The sequence below is a fragment of the Acomys russatus genome, chromosome 6 (genome assembly GCF_903995435.1).
Source record: "Acomys russatus chromosome 6, mAcoRus1.1, whole genome shotgun sequence".
Lineage (NCBI taxonomy): Eukaryota > Metazoa > Chordata > Mammalia > Rodentia > Muridae > Acomys > Acomys russatus.
In genome coordinates this window covers 66,558,011-66,578,772 of record NC_067142.1, presented here as the reverse complement: position 1 = coordinate 66,578,772, position 20,762 = coordinate 66,558,011, and the positions used below count along the sequence as shown (strand labels likewise).

At 44.6% G+C, this 20,762-nt stretch overlaps 1 protein-coding gene across 2 annotated transcripts; it reads left to right on the top strand.

Annotated features, from left to right (window-relative positions):
• The first annotated feature begins 14,097 nt into the window (after positions 1-14,097).
• Positions 14,098-20,762, top strand: Dusp12 (dual specificity phosphatase 12). Of its 2 annotated transcripts, XM_051147823.1 has the most exons (6): positions 14,108-14,490; positions 16,081-16,194; positions 16,684-16,802; positions 17,169-17,265; positions 17,564-17,750; positions 20,400-20,762. In XM_051147823.1, exons 1-6 carry the CDS (start codon positions 14,150-14,152, stop codon positions 20,559-20,561), a joined length of 1,020 nt encoding a protein of 339 aa, XP_051003780.1. In that variant the 5' UTR covers positions 14,108-14,149; the 3' UTR covers positions 20,562-20,762. The 2 variants fall into 2 exon arrangements, with proteins under 2 accessions (XP_051003782.1, XP_051003780.1); XM_051147825.1 differs by lacking the exon at positions 17,564-17,750 and having other exon boundaries at positions 14,098-14,490; positions 20,400-20,581.

The window sequence follows — 20,762 nt, the reverse complement described above, 5'->3', positions numbered from 1 at the left end:
CTCTGGATTAGTTGCCTGGTCTATAAGTGTCCTTGAGGCTCCAATGGCCAACTTTCTAATGCAGGCTTTTCTGGGGCAGCCTTTCCAGTGTCTAGGCTCTTTTTCCCTTCTGACTTTGTTCCCCTACGTTGTTTGCCAACCTTGATCTAAACAGGAAGCAGCTACCATCAGTGCCAAGAAACTTAGTAATAAAAATTCCCAGGCCATATAATAATAATAATAATAATCATCATCATCATCATAATCATAATAATAATAACAATCATAATAATCATAATTAGGATGATTTTATATACACACTCACACACTTTGGGCATAGCGGTATATGCCTTAAGTCCTAGGGAGGCAGAGGCAGGAGGATCTCTGTGAGTTCAAGGCCAGCCTGGTCTACACAATGAGGTCCAGGCCAGGTTTACATAGTGAGGCAGTTTCTCAAAAAACAAACAAACAAATAAACCTCAAAACCAAACCAAACCAAACAAACAAAAAAGAAGATAAGGTGGGTGGGGGGGGGGGGGGCGACAGAAAGCAGCCACCACCACCACCACAAAAAAAAAATTAAATGAGTTGACCGGAGGCCACCGTGCCAACTTCTCCTTCAGTGTACGTTGTTGGCAGCCTCAACATTCATTTTCCCACATCACCAACTGCCTCCATGTTGAGTTAGTGATGAAGGAAGACAGTGAGGAGGGTGGAGAACTTTTTGGGCAAAATTTAAATTAATCACAGCCCAGCTTACCCTGTGTGGAAGAGGAAAGCTGTATGCTATGTTCAAGCCACAGCCCTGAGTCCTCTGCCCCCACTCCCACAGGGCAGGGAAGGAGTACAATCACGCCCTTTGGTGTCTGTTTTGATCTCTCAGAACTGTCTGCACCAAGGAAATACAGCCTCGGCCTCACCCAATGTTGTCTGTTTCCTTTCTAATGCACATTCCAGGAAAAAATGCTTCATTACTTAGGAGCCCAAGAGGGGATGGTACTCCAGAAATCACTTCTGTCAGTCCCTATAGGGGAGCTGTTAGACTGTTTCTAAACTTTTACTATTTTAAGTAGTGCTGCAGTGACTGTCTCACCTCCAAATCCCTGATTGGCTTGTCTCTGTCTCCTCAGTTCTGGGAAGACAGGCATGTCCTACCACACCTGCTTAGTACGTTTGTCAGTTCTTTTTTGTTTTGTTTTGATTTGGTTTGGTTTGGCTTTTTGAGATAGGGTTTCTTTGTGTTAGCCTTGGCTGTTCTGGACTCGCTTTGTAGACCAGGCTGGCCTTGAACTCACAGAGATCCACCTGCCTTTGCCTCCGAGCTGTAAGTCAGTTCTTATCATAAGGAATTTGCCTACAGGCCTTTTCTGTTTCTGGAATTTGAAACAAGCTTGGAAAGGAGAAATGACTCAAAGAGACAGAATAGGCTAAAACAACACAACAGAGTCCTTGAAGACAATTAACAGCTCCCTGTCCTTCAGAAGGGCTGGGGGTGGGGGGGGGGGGGGAGCCAAAGGACAGCTTCAAAGAAATCCAGGTATCACAGAGCTTAGACTCATGTCTAGGTGTCTTTAAAGAAAGGCTTCCTTCCCACCCCACCCCCAACTGTTCAAGGCTTTCAGCTCTTTCTAACTCAGAATCTCTTCTCCATCCTGTCTCCCTCCCCCACCCCCGAACACCCCAGTTAGTCTGCATTTGATGGAAAATATGAGACCCACAACTGGCAACAGTTCTTCAGATGAGTGAGTGTGAGATGAATAAAACACGGGAGCACAATTTTATTTTTGGTTTTTACAATTAAGCAACTACACTTGTGACGGGATGTAAACAGTGATATTTCACTGAAGCCAGCTCATCATTTGCAGCATCTAGAAAGGAAATGGTTGAAATCACAAGGACACAGAGCGGGGGTGGGATGTGGAAGGAAAGAAGATTTGTAAAGAGATTTTTTTGGGGAGACAACAATTCTTCCTCACATAGAGAAAGTTTGGGGAAATGGACTGTCTCCTCTTCAAATCCTAAAGAAAAAGAAGTCATGTGTCCCTTGAACCTTAGGAGGTGCAACAGGGAGCGAACCTGATTTAGGCTCAGGGGAGCTACAGTAAGCAATGGCTGTAGGTAAGAAAAGCCGCTTTGGGAATCGGCCCACAGCACAGAACATGGTGGAGTTCGGTGGTCACTGCAGACAGAAAAAGTATCTTGATTCTTTTGCAATAAGCCCCCAGGACAGAAAGAAAGGGCACCAAAAATTTAGGCCTACATTTTGATTCTTAGGGGCTGAGGGAAGATGTGCAAATGAACATCTGGAAGACAGATGTGTTGTTATATAAAATGAAAATCCCAGATGTTTGATTTTACCAATAAAGACACCACCAGGCATGGTAGCACACATCTTTAATCCCAGCACTCTGGAGGCAGAGGCAGGGGGATCTCTGTGAGTACGAGGCCAGCCTGGTCTACAAAGCGAGTCCAGGACAGCCAAGGCTACACAGAGAAACCCTATCTCGAACAAACAAAACAAAACAAAAAAGGACTCAGGAGCCAGATGCTGGGGTGAAAACCTGCTAGCTCAGAGATTCAGAGAAAGCACCCAGCTGACCTTCCTATTCAGCTTATGTCCCAGAAGGAAAAAGCCAAAAACCGAAACGCTCAAGGCCAAACACTTGCTAACTCAGCTGATGGCCCAGGAGGAAAAAGCCAAAGAGCTTGCTAGCTCAAAAAGCCTGCTTCTTCTTATCCACGCTGTCTCAAAGTCCCTTCAACTCAAAGTCCCTCCTACTCTTTATTTAACCCCTGTCAGCTGGTTTCTTGCTCCACCTTTTCACCTAGGGTTAATTTTATTAAATCCTGTGTACACAAAGATCTTGGATTAAAAATGCATGCTATGGCTGGGTGTGGTGGGGCACGCCTTTAATCCAGCACTTGGGAGGCAGAGGCAGGTGGATCCCTGTGAGTTGGCGGCCAGCCTGGTCTACAAAGTGAGTCCAGGCTACACAGAGAAACCCTGTTTTGAAAAACCAAAAAGAAAAAAAAAAGCATATGCTGCAGCTGCCTGAACCATACCTTAATCACCTGTTTACAATAAACAGAAAGTTCTTGGCTTAAAGGTGTGTTTTAGGGTTGAGCCTCACCAAACAAAAGACAGGTTTTTACAGTTCACAATCTCCTGGTTCACAATGGGATCAAATATCCTGCAACACAGATGCATCCTCCTTAAGCCAATGGAAGTATTTATGAGAAGTAAACATTGCCAAGACGTCTACAGAAATTTCCCTAGGAAGAGTTGGCATCTTCCATGGGCCAAGCTCAGAGAGCAGGAAGCCACTCATCCAAATAGAATCATAGAATCCTGCTATTCTTTTACCCATCTCTCTCTTTTTAAAAGATGTATTTATTTATTATGTATATAATATTCTGCTGCATGGGTCCATTCCCCTCCCCCCGCATCCCCGCCACCAGAAGAGGGCACCAGATCTCACTATAGTTGGCTGTGAACCACCATGTGGTTGCTGAGATTTGAACTCAGGACCTCTGGAAGAGCAGCCAGTGCTCTTAACCTCTGAGCCACCTCTCCAGCACCGACCGATCTCTTCTTTACCACCTTCCCTTCTCCTTTGACCAAAGTGAGAAGCAAAGGAAATAGACATAGATGCAAACAGGAGGAGGAGGAAGATGAGGGTGTGTGTGGAGGTAGGGTGGAAAAACACGACAGTTCCTTCCCTGGATAAGAGGACAAAGGCTTATCTGTGAATAGAGGTTTACATATCTGTTACCACCTAAGATTGGGATTAGAATTTATGGATTGAGACTGTGACTGTGGCCTAAGCTCGTTACAGGGCTGTCCATTACTGACAAAAGCAGGGACACCATCCATCTCTGCAAACCTTATGTATTGTCATTCTGGGCTGTAAGTCAGTGGAGCTGGGCAGAGGCTGAGAGTCTGCACATCGAACAAGCTCCGAATGACGCCAGCAATGCTGAGTCTTGGGCCACGCTTTGAGGAAGATAAGACGAAAGGGGGAACAAACCGAATACATTTTAAATGGATATGAAAGAAGAAAAAAAAAAAAAAAAACCCTACATTTTGATCACACCACGAATCATGGCATACAAGCCATTCACTTTGTTTGTTTGTTTTAAGATAGGGTCTCACTATGTAATGTTAGCTGGCCTAGAATTCACTATGTAGACCAGGCTTGCCTGGAGCTCGTGGAGATCCGCCTGCCTCTGCCTCCTGAGTGCTGAGGTTAAAGGTGTGCGCCACCGCGCCTGGTTTTGATTTTTTAAACAGAGATCACTAACAAAGAGCAGAGGCTGCAGCTTAGTAATGGAGTGAGTGCTTGGTTCTGGTGCATGAGGTTCTGAGTTCAGTGTCCAGTAATATTTTAAAAGAAATTATGAACTAATACAGCCTTAAAAAAAAAAATCATGTTGTGTAAAAAAAAAAAAGTTTAATTCTATTTTCAGTTACCACTTTCCCACCTACTGACATAATCACCATTTAACAATTTGGTGTGCACTCTTTTAACCTTCTTTGTTTTGTTTTGTTTTTTCAAGACAGGGTTTCTCTGTGTGGCCTTGGCTGTCCTGGACTTGCTTTGTAGACCAGGCTGGCCTTGAACTCACAGCGATCCGCCTGCCTCTCTGTCTGGCTTCTTTTTAAAAAAGAGATTTCCTTCCTGCCTTTGTTCCTTCCTCCTTCTTCTCCTTTTACGAGGCAAGGTGTGTTAGCGACTTTTCTGTTGCAGCGATAAAACACCATGACCAAGGCAACACGTGTGATAAAGAGTTTGCTGAACTGACTACTTCAGAGGGTTAGAGTCCGTGATGGCTGGGTCAACATGGCAGCAGGCAGTAGACATGGCCACTGAGGCAGCAAGCTGAGTCCACACATTTTGAACTTCAAGCAACTAAGAAGAAAAAGCAAAAGAGAAATGACGGGAATCTTCTAACAGTCAGAGTCGGCCTTCAGTGAGATACGTCCTCCAAGAATGAACTTGGTAACAGCGCCACCAACTGGGCTTGTGGGGGATGTTTTCATTCAAACCCTTACACCAGGTCCTAGCTAGTGAATTCTGGGTGGCCCAGAATTCATGAGCTAGAGCCAAACGCTATCTCAGCCACGTAGCAAGAACCTATCTCAAACAAACTAGCCTCTTCTCTCTAAAGCGTCTCTGTTCCAGAAGAGATGTATTGGTTAATTACCACTGAGCCATATCTTGTCTTTTAGATACAATTGCTTAGTGAATCACCAACCTATTTCACAGTTCTAATACCCAGCTCATAATTCTCTCTTGCCATTGCCCATAGAACTGTCGAAAAGTGCAGGGAGGGGCTGGAGAGCACTGGCTCTCCAGGAGACCCCACTCCCCTTCTTTCAGTTCCTGGCACCCACAGGGCAGCTCACACCTGTCTGTAACTCCACTTCCAGGACTTCTGACACCCTCACACAGATATACATGCAGTCAAAACACCAATGAACAGAAAATAAAAACAAATTTATGAGCCAGGTGTGGTGGCACACTCGTTTAATTCCAGCACTTGGGAGGCAGAGGCAGGGGGATCATTGTCATTTGAAGGCCAGCCTGATCTACAGAGCGAGTCCAGGACAGCCAAGGCTACACCGAGAAACCCTGTCTCTCGGAAAAAAAAAACCAATTAATTAATGAATTAATTAATATATATTTAAAGAATGGGGAAGTACCCAGTGTGTGAGTTTTCCTCTACTCTGCCTATCTAGAAACTTAAAAAACAAAACAGGAAGTCAAGGCAAGCGCAATCTTAGCAAGCTGATGCTGCCACCTAGTGCACAGTTTTTTTTTTTTCGTTTTAAAAATAATTTTACTTTAGTTTCACTACTAAATAATGGATTTTTGTTTTTGTTTTTTTTTTTTGTTTTTCGAGACAGGGTTTCTCTGTGTAGCCTCACTTTGTAGACCAGGCTGGCCTCGAACTCACAGCGACCCACCTGCCTCTGCCTCCCGAGTGCTGGGATTTAAGACGTGTGCCACCACGCCCAGCTTAAATAATGGATTTTATTATAACATTTTCATACCTGTTTCCTATTGTACTTCGCTTATCATAGCCCATTATTCTCCCTTGACATCTTTCCCCTACTTTTGTCTCTCTCCAAATAGTCCTTCTTCTGCTCCCATGATGTGTGTGTGTGTGTGTGTATACACACATCTATCTAAACACATTAAGTGCACATATATGCACACACATATGTATATGTGTATATGTATGCGATATGTATACTTTTGTCGTTATGGTGACAAAATATCTGAGAAAAGCAACTTAAGAGAGGAAGAATTTTCTTTCTTTTATTTTTTTATTTTCTGAGGCAGGGTCTCACTCTACAGGCCTGGCTGGTCTAGAGCTTGTTATGTTGACCAGGCTGGCCTCAAATTTGCAGAAATGTATTTGCCTTTGCCTCCAGAGGCATTACAGCACCATCAAAACCCACAGGAGGAAGGGTGTTATTACTCAGGGTTTCAGAGTACGGTCTGCTGTGCAGGTGCTAGGTGGCAGGAGCAGTTCCATGGGGGCAGCAGTGCATGCCGTAGAACCTCACTTGGCAACTGGGCCAGGAAGTTAGAGCCGCAGTTGGGCATAGCCGTCCAGACCCGCCCCCACTGACCCGCTGCCACCATTTGGGTCCAAGTCCCAAAGACGCCACAGCCTTCAAGGAAAAAAAAAAAAAGCACTACCACATGGGAACCAAGTGTTCAAACACAGAGCCTGTGCAGGGCATTTCATATTTAAACAGTAACTGCGTGTATGAGTGTATATACATTCATATGCACGTGAGAGAAAACATGTAACATTTCTCTGTTCTCTTACCTTCTCTTGTTTCCCCTCCATCCCCATTTGACCTTTTGTCCCCAAACACAGTCCTCTCTCTGCTTTTGTGTCATGTATGTGTGTATATGTATATATTTGTATATAGACGTGTATGTGTATATATACATAAATATTTACATATATAGTATATATTTATATGATATTGTCTTTCAGCGACTAGCTCCTTTTCTTCACACAATAATCTATACTTCTATTCACTTTCCTGAAGACGACACAATTGTATTTTTCCTGTAACTGAATACAACTCTACCATGTACCTGTATTACATGTGTTCACCCACTCACCCATTGGTGGGCATCTAGGCTGGTTCTATGTCTTAGTTACTGTGACTATTCAATAGTCAGAGGGTGAAGGGGAATATATTTGGCCCCATGTTTGATAATCTCTTAGCAGTTTATGAAGAATGAAATATTAAGGAGTTTGGAAGCAACCAGAGGATGAACCCTCTGCTAGTTCACAAGCCTGCAATAGTTTATCAAATTTCTGTTTTTCATCATTTAAAAATCCTGAGAAAATGTGAGTACAGGCATTACTAGGCTTGGTTTGTTGTTTTGGTTTTGGTTTTTTAATGGGGGCACTGAGGTGCACAAGGCTTATCTGGGTTGGTTGTAACCGTTCGGGCAGTAGATGACAGAACCAAACTGAAGTACAGGATGCATGGCAGAGGGGAAGAAAAGCCCTGGCCACTCCCTTGCATTCTATTTGTCTGGGAAAGTGTGGCTCTGTACAATATGTTCACAAGCCCTGGGCGCGGTGGTGGCGCACGCCTTTAATCCCAGCACTTGGGAGGCAGAGGCAGGCAGATCACTGTGAGTTCGAGGCCAGCCTGGTCTACAAAGTGAGTCCAGGACAGCCAAGGCTAACACAGAGAGACCCTGTCTCGAAAACCCAAAAACTAACCAAACAAAAACAATCAAAACACATTCACAAAATCAAGACATGGAACAGAAAGGCTCTGCGGTGCCCCTTATCCTGCCCATCTCATGCTGTTTACCAGTTTCTTCCATAGCTGAAACAGGAAGCGGGAGAATGACCTAAGGGTCACTAACAAGCTTCTGTCACAACACTTCTCAGAAGGAGAGCAACCCCACACGCTGCATTTGCAAATGTTAAGTGGTGGTAGAAAGAGATGAAAGATTTGGTCACATGTCCAGGTAGTTTCTATACAATGGATGAGGTGTTCAGGTAGTTACCTCCGGCCCTAGGGTTCTGTAGAGCTCAAATATTTTCTCAAAATATTGGCAATAAGTAGACTTAAAGGGAGACTCACATACCTTTCCAGAAAAAAAAAGTTGTTTTTGAGACAGTCTCTCTCTCTCTCTCTCTCTCTCTCTCTCTCTCTCTCTCTCTGTGTGTGTGTGTGTGTGTGTGTGTGTGTGTGTGTGTGTGTACTTCAGTCTGACCTTGAGCCTGCAATACTCCTGTTCAACTTGCTAATGCTGAGTTTACAGGAGCGCGACACCATCAGAGTTTGAATTAATAGCAGGATAGATGTAGATCCACTTATCTACAGTCAGCGGCCACTGACTGGCTTGGGTGGGCAGAGTGATTCGTCTCATTCAATAGCTTCATTACCAAGTCACTGGCACAGTCCTTTCTTCCAGCCACTCCTTCACCTTGACCCCAGCCACTCCATCACCTTGACCCCAGCCACTCCTTCACCTTGACCCCAGCCACTCCTTCATCTTGACCCCAGCCACTCCTTCACCTTGACCTCAGCCACTTCTTCACTTTGACCCCAGCCACTCCATCACCTTGACCCCAGCCACTCCTTCACCTTGACCCCAGCCACTCCATCACCTTGACCCCAGCCACTCCTTCACCTTGACCCCAGCCAGTCCTTCACCTTGACCCCAGCCACTCCTTCACCTTGACCCCAGCCACTCCATCACCTTGACCTCAGCCACTCCTTCACCTTGACCTCAGCCACTCCTTCACCTTGACCCCAGCCACTCCTTCACCTTGACCCCAGCCAGTCCTTCACCTTGACCCCAGCCACTCCTTCACCTTGACCCCAGCCACTCCATCACCTTGACCCCAGCCAGTCCTTCACCTTGACCCCAGCCACTCCATCACCTTGACCCCAGCCACTCCTTCACCTTGACCCCAGCCACTCCTTCACCTTGACCCCAGCCACTCCATCACCTTGACCCAGCCACTCCTTCACCTTGACCTCAGCCACTCCTTCACTTTGACCCCAGCCACTCCTTCACCTTGACCCCAGCCACTCCTTCACCTTGACCTCAGCCAGTCCTTCACCTTGACCTCAGCCACTCCTTCACCTTGACCCCAGCCACTCCTTCACCTTGACCCCAGCCAGTCCTTCACTTTGACCCCAGCCACTCCTTCACCTTGACCCCAGCCCTTCCTGGTCTGAAGACCCTGCTGTAGAATGAAGCTTGAGATTTCTTTCTCTCATGAATGAGACACGACTGGATGAGGTAATTCTCATTACAACCGTGTGATGAAGCCATACTTATTCAGAAGGAACTGAGAGTGTAAAAGCCTAGTGATTTTCTAAAAGCAGTCCATCACACCATTGGTAAGCATCAGGGCAGACTCAGCCCGAGACCCAGACTGAGGCTCCCACCAGCTTCAGACATCCTGTTCTTCAAAGGCAACGCTAAATCTAAGCCCACCACTCCCCAGGCACCTTGCCTTCTCACCAACGCAGGCAAAGTAACAGACGTGTGGCACCCACCATCCATTTATGGTTTTGCTCAACATTCTTATTTGGGATCTTCAGAGTGTGTTTCATGTGTGTATCTTTATGGCTATTCTAGATCTTTTTATGGTTTATTTTTACTTGTATATGTGTGTGTGTAGCATACCTGTAGGTACTACAGAAGAGGGAGTCAGATCCCGTGGAGTTGGAATACAGGCAGCAGTTATCAGCTACCCAATGAGGATGCTGCAAACCAAATTTCAGCTCTCTGGAAAAGCAGCAAACGCTGTGAATGGCTGACTCATCTCTCCAGCCTCTGCCCTGCATCAGAAGTCCCACTAAGAGCATACTTGCAGGCAGACACGGTAGCTAACACCTGGATCCAGCCCTTGTGAAGTCTCAGGCAGGACCGTTGCCACAAGTTCCAGGCCAGCACAGACTGCATACTGAGTTCCGAGGTTACAGAATGAGCCATGTTGAGCCCCCAATCCACAAAACAAACAAAAAGGGAAGAAAGAAAGAAAAAGAAAGAAAGAAAGAAAGAGAGAACAGAATAGCAGAACTTGAGATTTACCGGCACCGAACTCGACACTTTGCTGAAAATAGAAAGAGGAACTTCAATTTGGTCTGTGATGGGGAGGTGAAGGGACAGAAGAGGGAAAATTTCTTTGCTAATTGCTCAGCAGAGAGTTGCATTTACTGAAAATACTGTTAAAGATGAAAATGAAGCTTTTTTTTTTTTTTAAAAAAAAGAAACAACCAAAAAGTGTTGAGTGATGCGTGTCCTCATGTGATTGGTCACGTTCTATAAAATGACATTTTCAAAATATAGCCATAAAAAAGAAAGTATAAAAAAAAATTCTAAGCCAGGGGCAGTGGCACACGCTTTTAATCCCAGCACTTGGGAGGCAGAGGGAGGCAGACCACTGTGAGTTCAAGGCTAGCCTGGTCTACAAAGCAAGTCCAAGACAGCCAAGGCTAAACAGAGAAACCTTGTCTCAAAAAAAAAAAAAAAAAAAAAAAAAATTGCCTGGCATGGTAGTGCATTCCTGTAATCCCAGCACTCAGGGAGGGAGAGGGAGGCAGATCTCTCTGAGTTCTGAGGCCAGCCTGGTCTACAAAGTGAGTCCAGGACAGCTAGCGTTACACAGAGAAACCCTGTCTTGAAAACAAAAACAAAACAATTAAATATATTTTAATCATATTCTTCCCCTACCCTAAATCCTTCCAAATCCTCTCCCCCTCTCTACTCACCCAACTTTTAAGTTCTTTCTCAAACAAACAAACAAACAAATAAAAATACAAAACAACAACAAGAGGACAAAATAAAACACAAGACCCTCTAAAAGAAAAACAAAATATCCCCAGTCTCTAAGTAAATAAAAACATACCCACAAAACACTATCGAGCCCTTATTTGTTGGTCAACTACTCCTGAATGTGAGGCCTGCCCTGGAGTGGTTCATAAACCTAATGTCACTCCACAGGAGAAAAGATTTTCCCTCTCTAAGTAGTTCTGTTGCCAACCTTTACTATAGCGGGTAGATTTTCATCTGTTTATTCATCCATTTAAAAATACATAACAAAATGAGATACAGTTACAGAAAACTGGTTTCTTGCATAAAGGCAAATGGCGCCACCTGGTGTCTAAAAGCACTAACAGACGCTTAAAATTAGCTTCAAGAAGTCAAGGCAGGCTCCGGGTATTCAACCTAAATATGTCTCCTATCTCCAACTTGAAGGGCCTTATATTAGGTCTCACAGACAGTCCAAACATCCAGAGATGAGCTCAGCTTGCACTATCAGAGGATTTTTGGTGGTTAGAGAAAAGCCAGCATTCCTCAGGAACTTGTCAAACTGGTTCCCATCTGACAATATGAGTCATTTCTCTTATCTCTGGCAGAGGGATATATGGCTCCATGACATGGTTGCATATCAAAGCCCATGCTGGACCAGGATCCCTCAGTACCTACTCGTGTGTGTGTGTGTGTGTGTGTGTGTGTGTGTGTGTGTGTGTGTATGTGTGTGTGTGTCTGTAGCCCATCAGAGATGACCACTGAGACACATTTTACAGCCAACTGAAAGTTTTTATTCCAGGCAGCTGGAACCATGCTAGTGTGCAGAACACTGGGGCTTTTTTTTTTTTTTTTTTTTTTTTTTTTTTAAGAAAAGCCCTGTCCTGGCATCTTGCTCAGTAGCTGCAGGGGACGCTTCGCAGAAATGAGCAGCTTGAAGCAAGCAGTGAAGAGCGGGTTTTAACTGAAGCTAAGATAGCGGTGAGCTGGAGGAGGTTCCACACAAACAAGATAGCGGTGAGCTGGAGGGGTTCCACACAAACAAGCAATTTTAACAAAGATTAAGATAAGTTCGCTATGGCATCCTGACCTTTGGTTCCTAGAGTAGGGTCGGGTGGTTTTCCATCTCCTCGGTGGGATTATCTATCAAAAAAGATCAGAATCTACTTAAACTTGAATACAATACAATTTAACTCAGCAAGAACAAAATGAAGGGACCTTGTCTTGCCCCGTCACAGGGACAAGAGGAGAAATACAAATGAAATCTTATTTTGGAAGCTGAAGTGACACTGCTGAGTGAACTGGGAACTACAACTCAATTGTGTGACCAGTTGCTTCTGCGGTCTCTTTCCTGAAGGTTTTAATGTCGCTAGCAGAGGGATTACAACTGAGGGTGCCACTAAGGTAGGGTGAGGAACTCCTCAAAGACCTCTACTGGGGTGTACCCAGGCCCTTGACAGCTGTCACAGCAGAATTTCAGGATGAGTCAGAGTGAAACATGTTGGTGAATTTATGAAGTAGAAAGACGAGCTGGGCATGGTGGCGCACGCCTTTAACCCCAGTACTCAGGGCCAGCCTGGTCTACAAAGTGAGTCCAGGACAGCCAAGGCTAACACAGGGAGACCCTGTCTTGAAAAAAAAAAAAAACAAAACCAAACACACACACACACACACAGACACGCACACACACACAAAGATGAGGAGCTGGAGAGATGGCTCAGAGGTTGAGAGCACTGACTGCTCTTCCAGAGGTCCTGAGTTCAATTCCCAGCAACTACATGGTGGCTCACAATCATCTATAATGTGGTCTAATGCCCTCTTCTGGCGGGAAGATGTACATGCAGGCAGGGAATTGTATACACAATAAATTTTAAAAATCTTAAAAAGAAAAAGAAAGAGGAGTTCTTTAAGAGAATGAGTATGGCTTTAGAAGAGGGATGCTCTGATGTGTTCCGTGCTCTGATGTGTTCCGTGCTCTGATGTGTTTCGTGCTCTGATGTGTTCCGCGAGTAGCTTGATATACCATTTTAGGACTTTGAGATTCCTAACTCACTGCTAAGTTTAAATATTGAGGAGAGTTTGTGCTGGTGTATTTCTTTTTCTTATCCTCAGGGTTCTCTGTTCTAGAAGATGAGGCTTTTAGAGGTGCACTGTAGATAGAGGCTTGCTGCTGGAGAAGGGGTGCTAGGGTCAAAGGTCTTTACTCAGACAGACATAAGAAAGTTGGATTGAAGGCATAGTTCATTAGCCATTTGTAACACCTTGTTTGTGATTTTTTTCTTCTGAAAGGGGAGTACCATTTTTTTCTGCCAGTGTTCTGATCTGGGTGTCAGCCAGCTAGACGAGGTTAGAAGGTTAGGAGCAACCTTTCTCATATTCCTTCTGTTTCCTAACAGCTATTCTGCCTCATTAACATTAAATATGATAAACCTGGGAACTTTCTTTTTTTTTTTATTGATACTATGTATTTTTTCCTTTTGTTAAATATGGATTTTTTTTTCTCACATACTATATCCTGATCCTCCTGCATGGAGGATCTTTCTGTCTCTCTTTAGAAACCAAACAGGCTTCTAAGGAATACTAATGTAACAAAATATAACAAGATAAAATAAAAACTAACATATTGGAATAGGACAAAACAAGCAGAAGGAAAAAGCCCAAGAAAAGGCACGAGGCCAAATGTAGATACAGAGACCCACTTGCTTACATACTCAGGAATCCCATAAAGACATTAAACTGGAAGCCATAATATATATGCCGTATTTGTTCCTTCTCGATCTGGGTTACCCCACCAGAATGATTTTTTTTTTTTCTATTCATTTCCTTAGGAATTTCATTTTTAAAAATAACTGAGTACACTGTTGAGGTTCATTTAGGTTGTTTCCAGCTTCTGGCTATTATGAATAAATTAGCACCAATGAACATGGTTGGCAAGTGTCTCTGTGGTAAAATGAAGCGTTCTTCGGGTATACACTCAAGAATGGTATTGCTGAGTCTTGAGGTCGATCGATCCCCGTCTTCCGAAGGAACCACCATGCTGGTTTCCATAGTGGCTGTACAAGCTCGCAGTTCCACCAGCACTGGATGAATGGAGGCTATGGAGACTTTATTTTCTACCTTGCACTTCGGAGGGTTGGCAGGAGGGCGAAATGAAAAGGTAACTCTGAATGGGGCTTACTTAACACAGAACTTCAGCGAGCCTTACAGCATCTTCTCTAGAATCCACACTGCCGTGGTCCTCCCATGGCGCTGCTGAGCGGCTGGAGTTTTAAGCCGGCGAGGCAGTCGCTCTAGCCGGTGACTCGGTGGCTGGGCAGCGGCCGCCCGCTGGGCTTCCAGGCGCAGCCATGTTGGACGTGCAGGGCTCGAACCATGGCTGCGAGCACCCGACTCCCACTACCAGCCCCGCCAGCTCTGCTGGGCAGCGGGTAGAAGTGCGGCCCGGCCTGTATCTGGGTGGGGCAGCGGCCGTGGCGGAACCGGACCAACTGTTGGAGGCGGGCATCACCGCCGTACTGACAGTGGACGCGGAGCCGGCTTTCCAGGCTGGGGCTGGGTTCGAAGGTCTCCGGAGCCTCTTCGTGCCGGCGCTGGACAAACCCGAGACAGACTTGCTCAGCCACCTGGACCGGTGCGTGGCCTTCATCGGCCAGGCGCGTGCCGAGGGCCGAGCGGTGTTGGTGCACTGGTGAGTGCCAGGAGCAGGAGCAGGGGGCAGTGCTGGGTCTCGGCTCTTTGCAGAGACACCCAGAAGTGGAGGAGCAAGGCTGTCATAGCCCAGACCCTTGATCCTCACCCCTCCGTGGGGTTTTGGAAACTGACCCCTGGTTCATGTAAAACACACACACACACACACACACACACACACACACACACACACACACACACACACACACACACACACACACACACACACACACACACAGTTCATCAGACACCCGTGCCGATGAATGTAGTTAGGATGAAATATATACTTTTCTTCTTCGTCCTAAAGGTCACTATGTTGAACAGGAGAAAAACGTGAAACTTTGTTTTTGAGACAAGGTCTTACTGTGTAGATCTGGCAGGCCTGAAACTTGCTATGTAGATCAGGCTAGCTTCCAAACCAGATAGCTGCCTGCTTCTGCCTCCAGAGTGCTGCACACTCACCACTCTCGAGAACCCCGCAGCCCCCCTCCTCCCTGCACCCCCCAACCCCCATGGCTGTCCTGGCCTTACTTTGTAGACCAGGCTGGCCTCTAATTTACAGAGATCTGCCTGCGAGTGCTGGGATTATCGGGCCTTCATAAACGATTCTTTTTGGAATATTGTGCTGGATCAAAATAGAAGACAGCCATGTGTGGCAGCCTACCTTGGTGTGTTGACAAACTTGTCTTCCCCCCTACTATTTGAATATAATTAATGAAAACTCAGGGGAGGGACCTGAAGTAATTTTTGTCGTCTTTGGTGTCTCTGGACTTTAAGCAAACAAGAAGAGAAAGCCTTCATCCACTGCTAATTTGAACTAATTGGTGTACTACAGTGTGTGTTTTGAGCAATACTCTGTTTCAGGGGTAGGAGAGGTTAACAAAGGTTGAGGTTCTCAAGACTGCAGGGTAAGACCAGGTTATTTTATTTCCTTTTTGGGGAAGTGGTGCTGGGATTAAACCCGGGTTTCACATGTGCAAATGCTCCTCTACTGAGGTGCACCCTCAGCCCCAAGAGACTTTTTTAGATTAGGAAGTGAAGGGTTCATGAGCCTTGTCTAGGACATCGACAGGGTATATATACCGCAGCAAAAATAAAAGGCTAGAAAATCTTGGTGGGTGTCTGGGGATTCCTGCTGGGTTGTTTGAACTGCTTTGTTGGACACTTCCTGTATGCCAGTTAGTTCTGCAGGTTTCCACAAGGAGAGCAGTTAGAGCTAAGAAGCGCGGGGCCAGATCTGGAACAGCTTGAAGTTAAGAGCAAAGGAGCCGTGACTACAGTGCAACTATTTAAGTGGTTAGTTTTGACTAGTTAATGCATCCGTTCTGTTCAGCGCTAAAAGGGAATAGGGAAATAATTGACTCCTTTTGTATTTAAGAGGTGCTGGGTTAATATGAGTGAAAGTGGAAATGTGCTGGCCTAGGGGTGCACCACTGTAATGCCAGCACAGAGGTAGCTGACACAGGAAGACCGCCAGGACTCTGAGAGAGAAAAAGAAGTGAGGTACACCTAAACTGTACCATTAGTAGTGGGCTTGGCTATTTTTTAAATGGCTGCTATTGGCTATTTATTTTAAAGGTCTCTCTTTCAGTCATGCAGGAGTCAGTCGAAGTGTTGCTGTCCTGACTGCTTTTATAATGAAGACAGACCAACTTCCCTTTGAAAAAGCCTATGAAAACCTCCAGACGGTCAAGCCAGAAGCCAAGTGAGTCCTTGGTCACAGTAACCATTCTTTTTCTTTTTCCTTTTTTAAAGATTTATTTATTTATTATTACCTATGCAGTGCTCTGACTGCATGTACACCTGCAGGCCACAAGAAGGCATCAAATCCCATTATAGATGGTTATGAGTCACCATGTGGTTGCTGAGAATTGAACTCAGGACCTCTGGAATTGAACTCAGTGCCCTTAACTTCTGAGCCATCTTTCCAGCCTACAATTCTTTCTCTTTAAAGTGTGTGTGTGTGTGTGTGTGTGTGTGTGTGTGTGTGTGTGTGTGTGTGTGTGTGTGTGTATGGGGGCTCTTCTCTCCACTTGCATAGGCCAGAGTGTGTGTGTGTGTGGGGGGCTCTTCTCTCCACTTGCATAGGCCAGAGGCACACTTAGGCTCTTTCTCTTTGGCTGTTACCAGCTCTCCTTTTGTCACGTGTCCTTCTTGAAGGAACGGCAAACTTCATACTTGCTTCTCGTTGCAGGATGAACGAGGGGTTCGAATGGCAGCTGAGGCTGTACGAGGCGATGGGATGCGAAGTCGATAGTGCCAGTGCAGTTTACAAGCAGTACCGTTTGCAGAAGGTTTCTGAGAAGTACCCAGGTCGGTCCTGATTGCTGGGGGAATGAGACTCTTCTGATTTCATTTACTTGGATGCTGAATGCATTCTGTCACTTTCCAAGAAATCCTAGGAGGCAGAGGCTGTTGTTTCCTTTTGTTTAGCAGGAAGTCACATGGCTCAAAAATGGCTGGGACTGAAATCAGGCACCCACCCCCCCACCCCCCCCCCCCCCGCTTAGAGCGAAGGTTTGCTCTCTTTGCTTTCCTACCTGGTTTCTCATCATGGAGATTTTTGTTTTTAGTTTCTGAGTTTAGCATGTGTCGTTGCCTCAGTTTGGCGTTGGGATTTTTGTCCAGATGTCTAGAAGGTTGATCTTGACACTTGGATGCATTTAAATTATCCTGTAGAACTTCGGAATTTACCTCAAGAACTCTTTGCTGTTGACCCAACTACCGTTTCACAAGGATTAAAAGATGACACTCTCTACAAATGTAGGAAGTGCAGGTAAAACATTTTGTATCCTCTGGGAATTTTATCATCTTGGTAATTGGAAAAAGCACTTCAAATTTTATTTTCTTATCTCTCTAGGATGGATTTGTTTAATTGAATATTATGGAAATGTTAAGTTCAAACCTACTTCAGAAAGAATGTAATTTAGTAATCAGCTTGTAGGGGCTATTGAAAATTTGGGTAGCATGGGCAAAGTGGTGTTATTTTGGCCTGTAAGAAATATTATACATTTTACTTGTGTTTTCATCTTTTGGAAGTCATTAATGTTTTTTTGTCTTTGGTGCCTCTACAGGCGATCTTTATTTAGAAGTTCTAGTGTTTTGGATCATAATGAAGGAAGTGGGCCAATAGCCTTTGCTCACAAGAGAGCGACACCATCTCTTGTACTTACCACAGGGATTCAGGCTCAGTGTACATCTTATTTCATTGAACCTGTACAGTGGATGGAACCTACCTTGTTGGGAGTAATAGATGGACAGGTGAGAACACTATTTTCCTTTCTACAGTTTCATTGTCTCAGCTAAATTCTGTTCCCTTCTACACTTTAAAAAAAAAGTAATTTATTTACTTTTATTTTATATGTCTTGGTGTTTTGCCTGCATGTATGTCTGTGTGAGGGTGTGAGGTTTTGGAGTTACAGACAGTTGTGAGCTGCCCTATGGTACTGGGAATTGAACCCGGGTCCTTTGGAAGAGCAGCCAATGGCTCTTATCCACTGAGCCATCTCTCCAGGCCCCCTTTTACACTTTTAAACTATATTTCTGAGCTGGGGATGTGGCTCAGTTGGTAGAGTGCTTGCCTAGCATGCATGCTAGCCCTGGATTCTATCTTCAGCATCACATGAGCCAGGCGTTCCCAGCACCCTGGAAGTTAAGGCCGGAGGATCAGGAGTTAAGGTCACCTCAGACACATAGTGAGTTTGAGACTATCCTGACATTCATGAGACACTGTCTCAAGACAACACAACAGACATGTATGTATATATCTATTTTTAACGTTTGTATTGCATTTTCTTTATTTTGCATATAGTGTGTGTACCTGTGGGGTTTTGGGGTGCACACACTCACATGGAAGTCCTCTGAACTTGTGGAAGGTGATTTTCTCCATTCACCATATGGGTTTTGAGATCAAACTCAGGTTATCAGGTTTGGCCAAAGGGCCTTTACCTGTTGTGTCATCTTACTGTCTGAATAAAATAACAAAACGAAACAACTCTGTGTTTTGTAGAATGATTATTAATATTTACTATTGACTCATATAATTATTAATGCAGCAGTTACTCTTAACCAGCTATTTGCTCAAGTAACCACCCAGAGAGATTATGATTTATTTTTTTTAGCTTTGAGCAGAATGCTGAGTAATTATTACTCATCCTAAAACTCCAAGCTAGTCTAGCTTTCTCCCAGCCACAACTCCCATCCTACTTGCTTTTTTAGTCCTCCAGTTAACTTCTCCTCATAGCTCAATTCCTTCTTTCTTCTCCCCTAGCTGGACCTGGATGTCCCACCCTATTCTCTGTATTGCTTAACATTGGCTGGCTGGCGTTTTATTGGCAGAACAGAGAACAAATGGAGACCATGTTTACCCAAACTTGAGACAGGAGATGCTTAGACATTACAATGCTATGTCTGTATTGTAGCCAGATAATGGGATGGAGAAATCAGCATTTGAATGAATAAGGGTACTGTGCTAAAAAACATTATGCCAACAGTGTTTTAATCAATGTTTCCTTTCCTTCTTTTTAAATATTTATTTATTTATTTATATGTATATTAATTTCTACCTGCTTGTATACCGGCATGCCAGAAGAGTGTATCAGATCAAATTATAGTTGTGAGCCACCATGTGGTTGCTGGGAATTGAACTCAAGACCTCTGGAAGAGCAGACAGTGCTCTTAACCACTGAGCCATCTCTCCAGCTCCCCAACATTTCCTTTCTGAAGATTCTTAAGATTATATATTTTTAATATATGGATAAGGTTATCAAAAACAAATGATTCTTTTAAAATTAACGTAAACTCAAGGTCTTACCCATGTAAGCATGTATTCTACCATGAAACTGTAGCCTTAGTAGTCAAGTAAAATGCTTTTAAAATTTAGCTGATTTAAATTCATTAGCCACATTTGGTAGAGAACCACTCATCCAAGTTAAATTTATTTTAAGACTATTGTTTATATGTTTTCAAACAGAAGACTAACATTTTAGAGCTGGCCATGGTGGTGCGCATCTGTAATCCCAGCACTCGGGAGGCAAAGGCAGGCGGATCTCTGAGTTCAAGGCTAGCCTGGTCTACAAAGAGAGTTCCAAGACAGCCAAGGCTACACAGAGAAACGCTGTCTCGAAAAACCAATTCAACAAACGAAAAACAAAACAAAATAATAAAGGTTAAGAAAGTAGAGAAGTGCGGGGGTGGGGAGGGTAAAAGACGGAGACAGAGAGAGAGAGAGAGAGAAGAGGGCTGCACAGAGAGTGCTATGTAGCTGAGGTTATCCTTAGACTTTTCATGGTCCAAGATCACGTAGTGCTGGCATTAATTTTTCCTTTCCACCTTTGCATGAGTTCCGGGAATAAACTCTGGTCATCAGGTTTGCTTGGCAAATGCTGGCTCTACATCCAGACTTTTGTAGCTCAATATTTAAAATCCCTTACTCAGACCATTGAAATTAAACATCAGTGATAATGCTGTCATTAACGTTAGGGAAAGTGCACTTGGCTTGGTGAGTACTTCCGGACTGCCCCCTCACGGGAACCTCAGCGTATCTGACGTAATAGAAGGTGAGGATCTGAATATGCGTTTCCGTCCTTTACCATCATGTTCTGATTAGGAACCCTGCTGTAAATTGCTCGGGAGCCAAGTATTTGTTACCCGATAAAAACGTTCTTAGTTGCTTTGAGCTTTGCTTTCGCCCTTCAGCCTGGGTTCCTGTTCCTCCTTTTCAGTGCAAAGTGCCTCTTCTGTAGGACTTGTACTTTATGATCAGATAAAGTTTATTCTTATGGAAGTGGGAGCACTACATATTCCTTGATGGCAGGAACCAGGCCTTAACTGTTTTATATGCTGTATTGTCAGAGATAGTTGACGGGTGTACGTGAAAGTGGATATAGTAACACGTTTGCTTTTTTTCAGCTTCTTTGCCCAAAATGCAGCGCCAAGTTGGGTTCCTTTAACTGGTACGGTGAACAGTGCTCGTGTGGTCGATGGATCACCCCTGCTTTTCAAATACACAAGAATAGAGTGGACGAGATGAAAATATTGCCAGCGCTGGGATCACAAACAAAGAAAGTATGAACTTCGGGCACAGCTTGGAGTAATAACCTGGTGAAGCACACGTCTCCTGATTATTATCTTCCACACTGGAGGACAATTTGGAATGTCTGAAGATAATTACTGACTATAACAACTATTGGTTGGAGCCGGGAGTGCTGGCGCACGCCTTTAATCCCAGCACTCTGGAGGCAGAGGCAGGCGGATCGCTGTGAGTTCGAGGCC